Source organism: Sceloporus undulatus, chromosome 6 (assembly GCF_019175285.1).
Source record: "Sceloporus undulatus isolate JIND9_A2432 ecotype Alabama chromosome 6, SceUnd_v1.1, whole genome shotgun sequence".
Lineage (NCBI taxonomy): Eukaryota > Metazoa > Chordata > Lepidosauria > Squamata > Phrynosomatidae > Sceloporus > Sceloporus undulatus.
Genome location: NC_056527.1, coordinates 74,777,663 through 74,796,346, shown reverse-complemented (window position 1 = coordinate 74,796,346; position 18,684 = coordinate 74,777,663). Strand labels below are relative to the sequence as shown.

The 18,684-nt window shown below is 40.3% G+C and overlaps 1 protein-coding gene across 3 annotated transcripts in view; it reads right to left on the bottom strand.

Moving 5' to 3' along the window:
• Positions 1–1,666: 1,666 nt before the first annotated feature.
• Positions 1,667–18,684, bottom strand: part of EPB41L4B (erythrocyte membrane protein band 4.1 like 4B) — a 166,411-nt gene continuing 149,393 nt past the window's right edge. Inside the window, exons 23-26 of one of the 3 annotated variants that reach the window (XM_042472587.1) lie at positions 18,184–18,261; positions 13,023–13,091; positions 5,048–5,214; positions 1,667–2,693 (exon numbers count right to left, since the gene is read on the bottom strand). In XM_042472587.1, the coding sequence (XP_042328521.1) occupies positions 2,624–2,693; positions 5,048–5,214; positions 13,023–13,091; positions 18,184–18,261 (384 nt within the window). In that variant the 3' untranslated portion in view covers positions 1,667–2,623. The remainder of the gene's footprint in view (positions 2,694–5,047; positions 5,215–13,022; positions 13,092–18,183; positions 18,262–18,684) is intronic. The other 2 variants (XM_042472585.1, XM_042472586.1) reach the window with 2 other exon arrangements.

Genomic DNA, 18,684 nt, shown 5'->3' with positions numbered 1-18,684 from the left:
TCTGGCCGGTCACGCACGCACATGAGCGTCCTCTTCCCGTACCCTTAACGTTGAAAAAAACGGGTGCGATAAAGTTCTTAGACTTTTAAACTTTTGCATTTAGTTATATTTTAAAGAAAGCCATCCTGAGATCTTTGGATCAAGGGTGAGCTATAATTATTTTAATAAACAAAATAAAGATAAATCAGTAATATGCCAGACATAACTGCGGCTGAGAAAAGGAAAGCTTGAATTATAGACGTTGCGGTCCTAGAGAACAGCAACATTGAAAACAAAGAGAGGGAAATGCTTATGAGTTATTATAGATATGGCAGTCCTAGGGACAGCAATACTGAAGGCAAAGACAGGGAAACGGTTATGAATTATTGACAGCCAAAAAACTTCTTTGTTTCTATGTTATATGTAAAATTATCAAAAACAATAAGGCTTCTTTAAAAAAAACACCTGATATTCAGTGCCTCTGGGAAAAGAAGCCAACCATGCTTCCAATGGCGATAAGTGCTCTGTTAGCAAATCCAAGCAGATTGACAAAATATCTGAATGAAACTGAAATAGCGCAGTTACAAGAAGTGACACTACAGTATTTAGAACATGCCTTGTTATCCAATGATACCTTTCTGATTCCTAGATTCTCAGAAAGAAACCAAATAATTGATAGTTCAAAACCCCAGTCAGTACCACTTAGTAGGCTGTTAAACCTATATAATAACAATTAACCCTGTGACAATGAACCCACAGTAATTGGACCCTGTTGACAGTTTTAGCCACTCGGTGATCTGCTCTTCTGTGACAGCATAATGGTATTTATCTTTTATCTTTTAAGCCATCTGCAAGGATTCATGACATTAATAACACAGTTCTCAGTACATTTACTGTCAAATATTCACATTCTTGAATCTGTCCCAGTGATTATAGGGTGACATGGGAGTATTTATTAGTCCTCAATTTTTGCCCAAAGTGTGAGCTACAAACTCAGCTGAGTGGAATAACTAGGTACTTTCTTGATCTCTCGGAAAGTGGTAAAGCCTAGAACTTCACTCTAGAAGGTCAACGTTTCAACCAAGTCTGAATCCATTTGATTATAATAATTAAGCATGATAACATTTTGAAGAGTGTGCTTTCTGTCATCTGGGAACAGTATTATTCTATTAGCTGGAGATATAATTTCAAGCATCAGCAACTGTTATCTCGTTATTACTGAAAATAAATCAATTTACCTGTTTCAGTTAGACTTTTATATTAGGATTATAGCATGGACGTTGTAGAAATTACGGATTTTGTACACCATTCTTTATGGTGCCAGAATACACCAACATTAGCAACATAGTAATGTTTAAGCACATGAACATGAATTATAAACATAGATTTCCAGTAACATCATATTTTCATTTAAAAGTATTACAGATTCTGGGCTTCTTTGGTATGGCAATGTGAGGGAAATGCTGTTACTGAATTTACTTAGGCCTGTTACAGACTGCCAAAATAAAGCTGCTTTGGGTCTCTTTGGAGGTATGCTGTTTAAATGATGCATGCATCCTAAGAATCCGGAAGCTGCACCAAAGCTGCACTCCGGTGCTTAGGAATGGAGAGTGGCTTTGGCGTGATCTTAGGACTCTTAGGACCCATGCATCATTTAAATAGCATACCTCCAAAGAGACCCGAAGCAGCTTCATTTTGGCAGTCTGTAACAGGCCCCAGTTACTTAACTGCTAATCTGTAAATATAAATGTAAAATGGCAAAGTTCTCTTGCCCACCAAGAGAACTGCCGGGTTTGTTCTTTTATTTTTGTGTGATAATTCAAGCTGGAAATTAAAAAAAAAATAACCTTTTATTTTCCAAATCCTAAAGTACAATGGAATATCGTCTTCATTTCCCGTGTAAAATGATTTATTAACAAACAACAGTGATTTTTTTTTAAATATAAAGAAACAGCAGTAGTCTGGAGCAGTTATCAGATCTACAAAATGACATTTTGTATATGCTATCAAAATACACTGCACAAGATTAATATTTGTGCAGTTATAAATATATATACAGAACAGTTTGTCTGAACAGAAATCAGCATATATTCATTGAAGTCCTTTTTTATTATTATTCTAGGGTTACTCCCTCTCGAAATTAGACTCGACTCCATTTTTGGAGATATATAAAATAGTATATATTCATGAGGGATAAAGGGCAGAAGGAATCCAAAGAGCGCTTTACATTAACACAGGGGCTTGGACTTGCCAAGTTGGACTTTTTAAAAACTCTCCTCTTTTCTGCAGTAAGTTCATAAGTTGCATTAAAAATGATCTTCCATTTCAAAAACAGTTTGCCATGCAGAATGTGATTGGTGGGAACTCTTCGAAGGCAGGGAAAAAACCCTAATCTAAACCTCTCTTGGACTCACAACTCACTTACTGGTTCTTTGGATCCTGACCACAGTATCAAATATATAAAGAAGGTCTCCAAAGTTTATGTAAAACCCTTATAGATAACTGTGAGTAATCCCGGAGGACAAGATATATGACACTGTCACAATGCATCATGTTGTATACACAGAAGCAAAGGAATGTAAACAGACAGAAGGCACAGAAAAAGCCCTGATCCATTTTCCAAGTGAGACAGAAGTGAGGATTTTCATAACTCTGTCATCAGCAGTCTTTTCATCATCTTTTCTCGGTCAAGTTCATGCCTTAAGGGCTCAGTGCTGTGGAATTAATAAAAATGCAAGCAATTATGGGATGCCACATGTTAAGATTCAGACAACACTTCAGTAGCAGCTATCAGAGTAAAGAATTACTTTTTCCGTTAAGTAAAAATGTAAAAGTCAGTAGCAGTTGGACAATGGAACACAAGCATTTTACATAAGGTAAGTGAAATAATTAAACTATTATTTAATTTGATGAATAAAGAAAACAAGTCACAAACAAAAGATAATAAACATTTGGAAAAAACTCTTCTTTTCATGTGATTTTTTTAAAATATAAAGCCATTCTGCATCTTGTTCAAGCTCCTCCTCAGTGGCTAAAGAAGTCAAGGCACTGTTTTATGGTACTATTGTCTAATTTTACAACATTTTTACAAACATATCAGTTTGCTGTGGTATTCCTCCACTGAACTGCTCTTTCTCCGTTGCTGCATCATGATATTGCACTGCCACCTTAGAAAATTCATTACGATGTCAGACTGAAATCAGCATAAATCATTTGGGAAAGAAGAATTATGCTTTTCTTTTTTTCATTTATTTATATTTTTTAAAATATAACAATTCTTACATCGATTGTACTTTTTCCATTTCTTCAAGATATATACAATAAACTTATAATTCACATGTATGAAACTCCTTATTTCCAGTTGACATTTTTACCTTCTTCTTTTTCTTGAATAAAACCTCCATCCTTTGGAAACTTACTTTCATATTGACCTTTGAATTTGTTAATCTTTAAACCATAACTCAAATTTTAACCAATTCCTTCACCTTTTCTAGTTTATATTAATTTCTGTTGATTTATCCCAATATAATCATATGTTTTTTCCAATTTTGCCAATTGTTTGGTTATTTATCTCTAAACTATATCCACTTGCTGGCCCATCCTCTTTTCTGACTCAGAGTATTCCCTTCTTGATTCATTACGATGTCAGACTGAAATCATCATAAATCATTTGGGAAAGAAGAATTATGCTTTTCATGAGGCCTAACTTCTTCTCTCGTCTGCATTATCCAGAAATCTGTGCACATCATTATTACTTCAAGTCAGTTCTTTTGCTTGTTATTATCACCTCAGGTCAATTCCAAATTATGGCAGCCCTATAAACAGGTTTTCTTAACAAGATTTACTTAAAGGAGATTTGTTGTTGCTTTCCTTCTAGATTGAGACAGTATGACTTGGTCAAGGTTTATTGAACCCTGGCCTCCCAGAGTCTTAATCCAGCACTCAGGCCATTATACCACCCTGATTTTTCTTCCATGGTATCTAGAAATATCATGCTGAAAAGGATGCAAAAGATAAGGAGGTGGGCCAGCATGGTGTAATGAAATTAAATTCTTTATTACGGTCAAATGTTATATATAAAATATAACATAGAAAAATAAAATAACACACATAAAAAGATTGCTTGGGATAATCTACACTACAACAGCGCTTACTGTCAGGAAGTTCTTCCTAATGTTGAGGTGGAATCTCTTTTCCTGGAGCTTGCATCCATTGTTCTGTGTTCTAGTCTCTGGAGCAGCAGAAAACAAGCTTGCTCCCTCCTCAATATGACATCCCTTTAAGTATTTAAACAGGGCTATCACACCACCTCTTAACCTTCTCTTCTCCAGGCTAAACATCTCCAGCTCCCTAAGCCATTCATCACAGAACATGGTTTCCAGACCTTTCACCATTTTAGTTGCCCTCCTTTGGACACACTTCAGTTTCTCAATGTCCTTTTTGAATTGTGGTGCCCAGAATTGGACACAATATTACAGGTGGGGCCTGACCAGAGCAGAATAGAGTGGCACTATTACTTCCCTTGATCTAGACACTATACTTCTAGATCAAGGGAAGTAATAGTGTCACTCTATTCTGCTTTGGTCAGGCCTCAGCTGGAATACTGTGTCCAGTTTTCTGTATAATATTTATGCTATCCTATTATAATGATGCATTACAGCCAGTGGAAGAGAAGGGGCTTACAGTTGTAAAAAATGACACAATGGAGAAAACGTGGGAAGGGGAGGGAAGCCAATTAAGTTGCAAACTTCACCATTTTTTGGAAATCAAGGCCAATGCCAAGGAACTTGGTGGTGCCCACAGATGTTGATGAAACACTAATCCTATGATCCCTCACCTGTAGTCAAAATAGTTTGGACTGATGTAAACTGGAGTCAAATAACTTCTGCATGCCACAAATTCCCCATCCCTGACCTAGGCAAAGTAGGTAAACCTTCACTCTACCCTTCCCAGACTTAGGGGCTTGCTCGACGTCATTGCCTCTGCAAGCATGAACTGCCACAGCTGACTGAAGGGATACAGTTGAAAGTAAAGCACACAATACCTGTGTGGAAGAATTACATATTACCTGTCTGCCAGATAAATAGGTTTGTGAGGTGAATGGAGGGTCTGCACAGTTGAAGTTGGAATTGTCTCAACCAGAGATCTTGTCACAGCTGATGGGATAACTGGTGATAACATCTTTGGAGATGACAGTACTACACAACATTGCAGCTTATTGTCTCTAAATTCTGCCTACAAATGAAAATGAAAGAGAGAATAGAAGTTGCTGTTTCTTTCCCAATTCACATTTCATCTGCACATTCTTTAACATCAGTACACCTTTAAAAATGAGGACGTGTTAGAAATCAAAAGCCACTGAAAATCCAGCAAGACATTTTCATAATAATGGTGATGAAGAAGAAAGAATTATATATTTATGTATTTATATAATGCCTTTTAACTAGAAGATCAATAATATAATAAACTAAATACTGGCTACTCCAAACTGATTGCTAGAGTTCTATGAACCTCAATGTCCTACAGGAGGAAGATGCCATACTAATATGAAGAATAGAAAATGTAAAAGAAACAATCAGATTCAAACTTTAAAAGTGTCTTCTTTGTAAGGACACTGAACTGTGAACTTGATGTTTTCACATGCTGGATCCATTTGTGTGAACCAGTGTCTCCACAGGGTACTGTTTACATGGACAACTCAGCTCAAAAAGGAACCCAAAACATCTAAGTAAAACTCTAAGCAAATTCCTGTGATAGTAATGTCAGTTGCAATCCCAGTTATAGCTTTCTCATTCAAGCTGCTGTTTTATCTAAACAAGGCTACTCTTTGTGCAGTTCAAATGTTGAGAATTGTCAGGTATCAGAGGATAAGACAATCTATATAGAGATAGTCACATTTATACCCTCACTTACATGCCAGTTATAATGAAAAACATGAAACCTCTGATGCTTAAATAATAAATAAAATAATAATAAAACTTTTATTTTTATCCCGCTTTTCTGTGACGAGACAATCAAAGTAGCTCACAACACATTAAAATATCCACATTCCCAACATTATGTCCCAAATTCCCCTCCTTAAAACAGGATTAAACATGTTGCAATTAAAATATCTATTAAAAACACAATAAAAAAATATAATGAGGACAGAGCAGTGGGCTAATACATGATGTGAGGGGCAGTCATTCTGTGGACAGGCAATTTTATTCAGGAAAGGCCTGCCAGAAGAGATCCGTCTTGACAGCTTTTTAAAAGCTGTCTAAGGCCCCGAACAGACAGTCCAAAATAAAGCTGCTTTGGTTCACTTTGGAGGTATGCTGTTTAAATGACACACAAATCTTAAGATGCCAGAAGCTGCACCAAAGCTGTGCTCCAGTCCTTAGGACTGGAGTGAGACTTTGGCATGGCATCTGGCCTCTTAGGACGCATCCATCATTTAAACAACACACATCCAAAGTGACCCGAAGCAGCTTTATTTTGGCCTGTCTGTTCAGGCCCTAAGCTGGCAATTTGACGTTCCATAGTTTGAGAGCAACTGCAGAGAAGGCCCTCTGGGAGGTAGCAGTTAGTCTGGTTTTTAAAGGCTGCAATAGATTCCTCCCACAGGACCTGAGTGTGTGGAGCAGATTATATGGCAGCAGGCGATCCCTCAAATAGCATTACTACAGACTATTGCAATTTAATAATGGCCTGGTACACATGGGTGGCAAAACGCCACTCCTCTTTGCTGTGCAGCAGCATCCGGCATTATAAGAGTTGTAATGCAGCCCTGTGATGCCACTTCTGCCAAGAGGCGTCTGTACATGGCACTACAGCTGTGCAGCTGTGGCACCAGCCGTGTGCATGGGCATGCACACCTGTGATATCAGTAGGGCTGGGCACTTCTGGACACTCAGCCCTATCGAGCCCTAATATCACCACATCATGCCCATCTGTACTGGGCCAAGGTTTCAGAAAATTAACTAGTACACACTTTATGAATTTAGTATGCTTAAGATTAATTTAAAGAAGCTTTCCCCACATGGATAAATTTTAATTTGCTTTTTATTAACATCAGACATCAAAAAGTCATAATGCACTTAACCCACTTCCCAGAAAGACACACAAGCCAATAGATGTATGTGAGAAGAGCAAGCTCTATAGTCTATTGTGACTAAAGGGGATGGCATTCTATAAGTGTCATGGCTGTATGAAGGTTCACCAAAAAAATCAGTCCTCCACACAAGGACTCATTTTTAATTCCTTTCCATTCTTCTTCAGCTGTTCCCCAATCCACCTCTTCAATTAGTATAGAGCAATTCTTCTGCTGGGTTCTACTGCTCAGCAACAATGGCATCTTATAAAACCCCTCCAATTCTAATTCTTCTTCTATCTAGGCCTTCCTCTACTATCGATGCTGTCAGAAAAAAGGCTACTCACTCTAATAAATTTTAGCACGTTAAAATTAGTAATCTCACTGAAGTATGACATTAATTTTAGTGTTAATCAGAAATTATGGTGAGAAACGGTTAATTACATAATGAGGTAATAAAATACAGTGGTGCCTCGGGTTACGAAATTAATTCGTTCCGTGGCACCGTTCGTAACCCGAAAAGCCTTCGTAAGCCGAATTGCCATAGGCGCTAATGGGGAAAAGCCGCGATTCCGTGCGAAAAAGCCGAAAAAAGCACCAAAAGTTTTTTCGTAACCCGAAAAAACATTCGTAACCCGGAACAATGTTTTCCTATGGGATTTTTTCGTATCCCGAAAATTTCGTAACCTGGGTATTTCGTATCCCGAGGTACCACTGTAGCTATTTCCAGGTTAGTTATACTAAGCAAATATTAGTGTAATGCAATAAATATGCAATAGTTACAACTAGCAGTAATAAATGGGTAAATAGGAAAGCAATGTATTTCCACAGCTGGAAAGAGAATTCAAAAGAAAGGATTCCAAGACAACCTAAAGAAAGGCATCTCAAAGATATGTTAATAGATAGGCAGGCTAAATTGAGAGTAAGGTGGTTCTCAGGGTTGTTTTGTTCCGAAAAGGTGGTCTGGAGGTATCCGTTTTTCTTCTGGAGGGATGCTGCAGCAGCCAAACTGCATGGCAACCCTCCACAACAAAAAGAACCCGGAAAAAATTGGGGTTTTTTTTAAGGCACACGTCATGAGTGCACCATTGGTGCACCGGTGACATAAGCAACACACAGCAACATCAAGATGGTGGCCCCTGTATGGACACGAGGCCGCCATTAAAACAACGTCATGATGTGCTAGGGTTAGGGACCGTGTGGTTGGTGCATGGTACCTAACCCTAGAATCACCTGGATGCCGTTTCTTGGCGGTATGTACTGGGCCAAAGTTTATCTGAATAAGCATCTCAGTGAAAGTAATGCAGTGCAGATAGATGACATAATGATTCAAATACACAGAACCTGCACTGAATTCACACTGAGGCTCTTGCATCAAGAACAGCTCAGGATTTCATGGCTTTCTGAGCAAAGAAAGGCCAGTCAGCCCATGCACATATGGCAAAGCAGATTCTTGATTTTACATTTGTTCAGTTTTTGCTAGTTATGACAAAGGTGATCTGTGCATATGGGGGTGTGGTTAAAGAAGTTTCTTGTCACAGGGAGATCATAACCATGGGGGTGGGGGTCAGATTTGTTTTGACTCCTAAAGGAACTACTATAATGGTCATTCCCAGAGTCTCTCCAAAGATTCCTTAATGCTGTGGGGAACTGTCTAGGTGCTAGAGCAAGAGATCTTGTTGATACCCTGACTGATTTGTGAGATGAGATGATCCTAGGGGTTGCCATGCTTGCTCCTTTTTGGGTGCTTCAGCGTGATCATCTCTGCCTGGATGCAATGCACAGGCTCTTTGCTTTTCTGATGTACTCAGGGCAGTTAAGTGCTTAACTATACAACCAAAGTGATGCTGAAGAATTACTTGGGATGAATCCAGTTAGAACACAAGCAAGCCCCCTATTTAGGGTAGGGTTGCTATAACTGAGGAGCTCCGAACTGGGAAAAATGTAGGACAAGGCTTAAAAATGTAGGACCTTTTTTTTTAAGGTCCTACATTTTAAAACCTTGTCCTCCTCCTCCTTCCCGGCTTGGGAGGAAGCCTCGGCCTGCTCCCAGGCCGGGAAGGATGCAAGGGCTGCTCCTCATCGCGGCGATCACCGCGGTGGGAAGCAGCCTCCTCCCGGCCCCCACTCCCTTTCCCAGCCTCTGTGAAGGTTTGGGCCTCCATAGAGGCCGGGAAGGAGGGAGGAGAGCGCCCGCGATTGCGGGTGGCCCCCACTCCCTTTCTCGGCCTCTGTGGAGGCCCAAGCCTCCACAGAGGCCGGGAAGGAGGGCCAGGGCTGCCTGTCATCGCGGCGATCGCCGTGGTGGCAAACGGCCTCCTCCTCCTTCCTGGCCTGGGAGGAAGCCTCGGCCGGCTCCCAGGCCGGGAAGGAGGTGGAGGCCGCCCCTCATCACAGTGATCGCCGCGGTGGGAAGCGGCCGCCTCCTCCTCCTCCTCCCTGGCCTCGCTGGGGCCCGGGAGGGAGCGTCTCCGCGGCTGGAGCTCCAACCGCGGAGAGCCCTCTTAGGCCTCAGCAAGGCCTTGGAGCCGCCGCCGCGGCTGAGGTGGCCGCGGTGGGCAGGGCCATCCCGGTTTGGGCGCCAAACCGGACCGGGACCGGGATGGCACCGCCCAAACCGGGATTGTCCCGCCCCCTGGCGGGATATGGCAACCCTAATTTAGGGCCTCCTGCATGGCAGTGAGGACAGCAATGTAGTTATTATTTTTTGCCTCCATTGCACCACTACTCTCTTGTCTAGCAGAATTATTTTAGGTACCTAAGGACCCATTACACTGTGCAACGTTCTGCTGATCACTTGTATCACTTACAACTTAGATTTCATGTAGAATATAGATTCTAGAGAGGCAGTTTCCAGTTTTGAATGAAGAATTTCACTTTGTTCAACCTGATGATATGAACAAATTGCTTGGAAGAGAGAAAGCAGCCACTTGTTAGGCTGGGTCTAAGTCCATCCTAGCTGATAAGCAGTGCCAGAGGAGAGGTGGCAAATTTCTTCGAGAGAAGTTCTAATATCAGTGGAAGGAGGAGTTATGAAATACGGCTGAAACCTTCAGGAAACTACTAGCCAGTTTTTAATTACACCTTTTAAAATAAGGACTCAGGGAAAGTGATGTTAGTCACTTGGATGATTCATTCCAATCTGGGCTCATGCCAGAAGCAGGTTTGGGTATCTAATTTTAATTTTTAATTTGTTTTATTTATATACCGCTATTCCAAAGATCATAGCGGTGAACAGCAAGTAAGCTAATTAGCAAGTAAGCTAATTTGCCCCCAACAGTCTGGGTACTCATTTTAGCGACCTCGGAAGGATGCAAGCCTGAGTCGAGCTTGGGCCCTTTTGCTGGTCTTGAACTCGCAACCTTGTGGTTTCGAGTGAATGGCTGCAGTTGATCCATGTTGATTTTGCTAGACCTCTTGGTGACATCTGATATAATAACAATGGCGTGCTTCTATGTGATTTGGGTGATAAGATTCTGTGCACCATTTTGCAGTAGTTCTGGTCTTATGGCTGCATGCTACCAGAAGATGGTGCTGGTGGACTGTTACTTGGCCTCATGGATGCTACTTTATGGATTTCTTCAGGGTTTAATGTTGTTCCTGATGCTTCTTTAATATTTAGATGAAGCTGACACGCAGTCCAGAGAAGACAGAGGTTCTATTAGTAATAAGAAAAGCCAACCTAGAATTGGAGTTACAACCTATTCTGTTTGAGATTGTACTCCCACCAAGTTTCACAGTACGAGGTCCTCTTGGAACCAACACAGCTCTAGGAAGTCTAGGAAGCTGCTGGAATGCACCGACGTTCTACAGAAGATGAATTGGGTCATATTCCATGCCTTTTGAATGTAATATACTCTGTATGGACCTGCCTCTGAGAAACGTCCAAAAACTAGTTACTGTACTGTCATATACTGTCTAGTCTACAATAGTTTGGTATTGGCTCTAAAGACAACATATCACAACATATCTGTACCATCTGCACTGGTTTGCACTTTGTTTTAAATTCAATTCAAGATGCTCGTTTGGATCTATAAATTCCTAAATGGCTTAGAGCTAAGATACTGGGAAGACGGCTTCCTCCTGTATGAACTGTCTAGAATCTGAAATCCTGAGAGGCTAGGCTGGTGAGCACATGACAACATCCTGATTTTGCAACTGTCTTCTAAGATAAATTAGTCTGGCTCCATCCTGCTTGATATTCTAATAAGCAGTCTAAACTATATGATTGGTTGATTGATTGATTGATTGATTGCATTTCTGTATAGTCTCCCAGTTCACAAGGGCTCCTGAGGTGATAAACGAATAAAAAACCAGTTAAAGCAATACAAAGATGAAAACATTTTAAAAGCACATTAAAATACTCTTTTAAAACTCCTAAAAGCTTGAAACAGCTTAAGGCCAACCTAATTTCCTTAGATAGGGAGTTCCACAGTAGAGGTGCTGCTACAAAGAAAGTCTTGTTACGTGTGTCATGAGGTGTTGGGCGTACAACAGGGCCTCTTGAGAAGATTTCAAATTTGGGGCAGGCTCATATGGGAGGAGGTGGATTTTCAGATATCCTGGCCCCAAGTTGTTAAGAGCTTGAATTGCATCTTGAATTGAGTTTGGAAGCAAATTAGAGGCCAATGCAGTTTTTCCAGGACTGGTGTTATATCGCCTCTAAAATGCACACATGACTCCAATCTAGCTGCTGCATTTTGTACTAGCTGCAGCTACCAAACACTTTTCAAGGGCAACCCCCCATAGAGCACATTACAGTAGTCTAATTGAGAGATCATAAAATCATACAGTTGGAAGATACCACAAGGGCCATCCAGTCCAACCCCCTGCCATGCAGGAACTCTCAATCAAAGCATCCCCAACAGATGGCCATCCAGCCTCTGCTTAAAGACTTCCAAGGAAGGAGACTCCACTACTCTCCAAGGGAGTGTGTTCCACTGTCAAACAGCACTTACTAGATGACTAGGAGTGTGGTGGTGTCTCCTTCTTTGGAGGTTTTTAAACAGCTGCTGGATGGCCATCTGTCGGGCATGCTTTAATTGTTGAGTTCCTGCATGGCAGGGGGTTGGACTGGATGGCCCTTGTGGTCTCTTCCATCTCTATGATTCTATGATTCTATGACTAAAGCATGAACTATTGTGGCCAGATCTGCCTTCCCTAAGAAAAAAATGCCCACAATGTTGGGCAAAGTTGCTCCTGGCCTTTGTAGCAACCTGGCATTCCCTGAGTTGATCTGGGTCCAAGAGCACCTCTAAAACATGAAACTGATATTTCAAAAGGGTCCAGATCCCATCCAGAACAGTCTATGATCTCGATCCCAGGTTGGTTTTCCTCCTGACCAGCAGACCTTCCATCATGGCTTTGGCATATTTTTTTATCTATGTTTAAATAATGTTTGGGTTTTGTACTGTGATTTCATTGCGCATCAGTTTGGAGAGCCTGGTCAGAAAGAAATTTTGTGGATAGGGATAAGAGGTTCCCAATGGAAATGGTAGTCACAGGAGACCAAATCCACCTGGGAACCATAATGAGAAATAGGAAAAAGGTCTCATATGGACTATTAGTGCGAGGGGAAATTCACTAAGCAGCAAATCATAACATGTAACATCATAGCATATAGCTATTTGCTACTTTTAAGTTCCAAATCAATTTTTATTACTGTTTGCTAGACCAAGGGTAACTAAAGAGGCTTTTGTTTTAAAACTAAATTAGCGTGTTAACAAAATGTACAGTTCTAATGAAATAGCCCAAATTTTTGCAGACTGTATAGAAGAACAAGTACCCTATAATATCCTTATCCTTAATTTTTTCTGACTTGTACCTTCAGTTATTTTTAATAATAATGTTCAGAGTAAAGCACAGTTGAAAATGAACTTGGCTTGCACATGCTTCATGGACTTTATTTTGAAACAAACCAGAATGGCAAGCGTTGTTTTAAATGCAATGTTTGGTTGCATTTTCTACTTACAGAAAACTGTGGTAGTGTTGGAAAAGGATCGAAAAAGGGATTAGATGTAGCAGCAGGGAATGTCTTTATCTTTAAGGAAGATAAAGAAAAAGATGTTACTTTCAAAACATACAAAGGCGGGGAATGAAGCAAAGCACAGGAAATACTTGGTTTTTTGACTGACACACAAGAATGGTTTAATAACACACAACTGGACGGATGCAATTCGACACACATGTTGAAACAAATGATTACAGTTCACAAGTTAACAGAAAAAATGATTGCACTCATTTTATTAATTCGGTCTATTGGGAAATGACCAAGCTGACTGCACAAAGTAAATGTCACAGTTGCCAACTGTTATTAAGGGTAACTCTCCAGTTTGTTTTAACCAAAATGTGCTCAAGAAGAAAAAAAAATCTTAAAATATTATCAATGTTATTTTAAAAATTTTCAAAAGATAAGTTGCCAAACTGATCGCACTGCAAAATCCTTATATCTATGAGAAAAAGATGACTGTGAGTAGCTGCCACCAAGGCTAGCTTGAGCACACTGGCTGGGATTTCTTGAAAGAATGGCCTATAGGTGGGTATTTCACCGCTGAGGAGGTGTAGAGATGTCTGTGGATTTTTCTCAAGTAACTTTACTACTGGTACTGTGTACCTTGATGCAGGAGGGAGAATAACATTTGCTGCTCCTCCTCAAGCAGAAAAATGTCTGGGGTTCAGCCCTGGCTGCTGTCTCCTGTTGGTTGTATCATACGTGACCATTAAATCATTTATTTGTTGCTAAGCAAAGACAACACTGAACATCTGAATGCATCCAGATGTCTACATTCTACTGCAACCAAGGAAAAGGCATTATGCAACCACTTTGCTTTTCCTTCTTAAAGTTACATGTGCATCTATATGCACATGTGTGGTAAGCATGCTAAGGAAAAAGACAGTAAACATAAAAGAGTAGCAATGGAAGACAATGTTGTCTGGTACACCTGTATAATTCTGTGAAATGTTCATAATAAAAGCCTCTTCTGGAAGCAGATAGTGAATCTGTCAAAAGAATCACCTTGTTGGAAAATCAGGTGTTTGTTTGTTTGTTTTAAAAGCTTGGGACATTTCACCTTAAAAATTATTTCATTAACACTTATCATTGAATGGGGGGGCAGCTCAATGTAGTTATCTTTGGGAATGTGTAGATTTAATTTGCTGCTATGCTTAATTAATCATTTATTAACTAATCAGTTTTCGAAGAAATTATGGAATTTACTGAGAATGATGTGTTTGTCCCTGTTCTCCATTTTGTTATCGTCACTTTCTTTCTTTCTTTTTGATTGATTGATTGATGGATTGATTGATTGCCACCTCCAAAAGTGTACTTGTTGGAGTGTTTAAGCTGCTTTCCCCCAAACTGGCATTTCCCAGATGCAATGGAATATAAACCCGGCAGTTTGAGTGATGGCTTGGGGTTGTGAGGTGTGTTGCTTGCAAGATATTTGGAATCTGACAGATTGGAAGAAGAAACATGGAATTTCACAATGTGGTCCACTACATTTTGTCACAGATCTGCATCATTTTCCCCCTCTTCCTCTTCCATGCTTTTTTTAAACCAGCCTCCTTCAGCAGATATATTTGTATGCTGCCAGAGACCTGTGTTCTGCCAACATGCCAACAGGATTTTGACAAGGAATGGTGCAATCCTAAGGATCAGAAATGACTGCTGAAGAATGATAGGAAATACAGTATTTAATGGGACTTGAGCATACACGGATTTTGTTATACATGGAGGGTCTTGGAACCAAACCCCAGCGTATAACAAGGGTCCACTGTATTTGAACTGCATGACCTAAGAGAGGAGTTTTGTAGTGCTAGTTTAAACTAGCGCTCAAAGTTCCCCCCAGCATCTAAATTTGTGGCCAGAGGACATGGCTAGACATGATGCTACCCAATGTCACATTGTGGGGGATGCTCCAGAAGATAACATGTTCTCCTGCCACAAACACATATTTTATACCATTACTGATTTCCTTTTGTATAAATATGTATTACGTTTTCAAATAAGCAAAACAATAAGTAGCTCAAAGTTATATGCTGGTCTTGAGTGCAGGCCAAGGATGAATACACAGCAGGGCATCTGTATTTGAACAAAACAAGAAAAACAAGCCAAGCACAGTCCATCAAAACACAAATTAGTAGTTAATTCAAGATGAACTGAGGTAGTTTTAAATATTGCAAAGCCAGATGGTATCTTGGTACTCAACTACAAGAGCAAGGTACAAGTCAGCCACACCGTATCTTAGAGTAGTGGTGGGCATTATTCTACTCTCCAGTTGTTGTTGGATTGTCCACATTTACTCACCATTGATTCAGCTGCTGGGCGTTGGCTTAACAACATCCAGAGGACCACATACTCATTTGAGGATTTAGTGTGATGCCAGTTATAAAGCAGAGAAATCTACCAACTATTCTGGTTGAATGAGGGCACACAATTTTCGGGAAATGGGAATGACAAGATAAATTAATTTGAAAGTTAGAATTTGGTATTTTTGCAACCAGATGATGTGGACACTCGCAAGATCTCCATTAGTTGGGCTGCAGAGATGGGCGTTCTGCTACAGAATAAATCATGTCTGTGAAATATTCCTTGATTCCTCCTTTTTCCATACTGTGTGCATTTAGCATTGACAGTAATGTAAAGCTGGTCCAATATGGGGGGGAAACATTATGGCACAGGGACAAGTAAGTATAGTGGCCTGATATAAGGCGTTTGATAGAATGATTTATTTATGATGTCATAGAATAACCACTCAAATCAGATGACAAGTCAATTTGAGACTAAGAAGGAATTTTCATGGCCATCTGCTTTGATTGAGAGTTCCTGCATGACAGGACTGGATGTCCTTTGCGGCCTCTTCCAACTCTATGATTCTGTGATTCTATGATTCTACTCCACTGAGCTGTGTCATCACGGCAGATGAATTGAATCAATTGCCTAATCTGTTATGCTTCAAAACATATTTTTAGGTTTGGGACACCAAACCTTGCTTAGAGTTGCGATTCAAGGTGGATTTTTGGGAACCTTAGTCTCCTTCCACCACCAATAAATTGCTTGATCATTTTCTGCTATTACATTGTATCTTTAAAAAAAACCTTCCACTTGTGACAATGGGATCATCTGGAAAAGTAAAAGATATATAAGGAAAACAATAATTTCATTTGATACCAATCAATTTAGCACTGAGAGTTTGGGCTTCATCCAGATCTTGAATTCTGTTGTTGATTGCCAGATTATTGGATTGCAATTTCTGTGGCATAAATGGGAGATATCTTTAAAAATCTTGGTCTTTGGTACTTGAAATTAGAATAATGTTCATTTGGAGGAACACTGAGATTTCTTTTCTTCTGACAATGCAGTATTTATGCTGAAAAACTCAGATTTATCATAATTTATTTTCAGTCCTGATATCATTTGTAATTTGGAAAGAATTTTTAACAGGACAAGTATTACCTCCACCAGTTTGGGTGGAGAGAATATCATGTTACCAAAACAAAGGTTTTAACCATGTGCATATGGTTATTATTACACACTTCTATTTATTCTACCAATGGCTCTATGCTGTAGCAATGAGCATGGGACAGAGAGGATATCCCTGCTTGATGCCTCTGTGGAGGTCAAAGAAAGTGACAGTTACTGGTCTTTGTGTGGATCACAGATAATTTCATTTAAAGTTCTCTGAAATTACGATGCAGAACAAAAAATTAATCAATAATGACAGAAACAACAGATTTTCAAATGCATAAAATTTACATATTTCTGAAAGGCTTTTCTGATTTCACTGGGCTGTATGTGATCCTCAGACCTTTTCCTAAGCAAGTGGCATTACTCCCCTGCTTCCTGCATTTGGCAGAGTTACTTATTGTTCACCTTTGCTCTGGTATGCTCTCTCTTGTGTATGTTTTGATACACTTTCTTTGACCTTGCTCACCTCATGCTGTTTGGTGTGATGGCTGGGTCATTAAATAGGTACACAGTCAGACTCAGTTCCTAGTAAGACTCCATGGAGAGAGTCCACAGTGAGACTCGGGACAGTGACTAGGGCATGATTAAAACAATGGTATCACTGGAGGTGTGCAAGGTATGCAGACTGCACTGGGTCACAACCCAGAGGATGGATGACACCTGGTTGGGCCCTTGGGACAGGAGGTATGAACACACACCCTTCCTGGCTTCTTTGTTGCCAGGTTTCCTCCCTGGGGAGGAAGGCCAGTGACAGAGCAACAGGAGGGGCAAATGTACATCCTTACCAAGTGGTAACAACCTCTGCACCACGTGACACCCTAGCTAGTGATGCCACTGGATCAAAGACTAAAGCTGTCCCTACATCAGCCTCAGCAACCTGGGTAGCTACAGCACAGGATATTAATGTATAAATGTAAAGGTAGTCCCTTGACATGAATGTCTACTTGCGACCGACTGTAGGGGGTGGTGCTCATCTCTGTTTCTAAGCCAAAGAACCAGCGCTGTCCAAGGACTACTCTGGTGGTTATGTGGCCAGCATGACTGCACCATGACTGCCCTTGCCTTATGTGGGGATCCGTTCTGCCCCTCCCCCCCTGCGTAAGGCAAAAAGCGCATATGCTCAAGCCCCATTAGATATAATGGGGCTCGTGCTCACCGCATGCACCATTCTCCCGGTGGCTTCCATGTATGGCAAGGGCTCACTGTACTTGCATTTGCACGGTGTTGAACTGCTAGGCTGACAGAAGCTAGCACTTCTGCCAACAGGTGCTCATGCCATCTTGCAGCACCCGGGCCTCGGACTGCCAACCATCCGATCTTCCAGTCATTAGAATTGGTGTCTTAACTACTAAGCCACTATACATTTATTAATATATAGATATCGGAATATATGCTGTTAAGCAAACAGTGTTCCAGTCCACAGCACATTCAGGGGGGGGACACACCCTTTCTTTTCATTTCTTTTCAGTTTCTCAATTTTGAAAAGCCAGTACCAAAACCAGAATTCTACCCAAATGTTAGCCTCATTAACCCCAGTAACCAAAATCATAAGACATCTAAGGCACTGTCTAAATTATTACAAGATGAGCATGATAACATTTTATTATGTAAATTTAAGAATGTCTTCAAGACATAACTTCCAAGGCTAAAAAATAAAGTCATTTACCATAGGAGTGGCTTCTGTGAAATCCATCAGAAGATCTCCAGGTTCCAAAGTATATGTACTTCCACTATTAACAGGGCTCTGAAGGACAGTCAAGAATTCAATAATTGTTAAAGGTCTGTATTCTAAAATAAATATTTTCATTTTAATTTCTATGCTCTATATTTACAAGACATTATCAAAGCCATAGCAATATTAGAAAGAGAGGAAACCCCAAAAGGTTAATTCTGTCAAGATAATGGCCTAAAAGACTATTGAAATGTCATCAAAATTCTCCAAGAAAGCATTTGAGCAACCCTCTTCAAATAATGGCATCACCACTCATGTTCTTTGTCATACGGATGTGGCTAGCCCCCCATTACCTGTAAAAGTAGCACATCAGAGGTTACAGCATTGCTTGTAATGCACTATTTTCAAGCTCTGTGGCAATTTTTACAAACAGATTACAAACAAATGTGCATGAACCATAGCATAAATCAGTTTGGGTGACAGCTCTACTCCAGA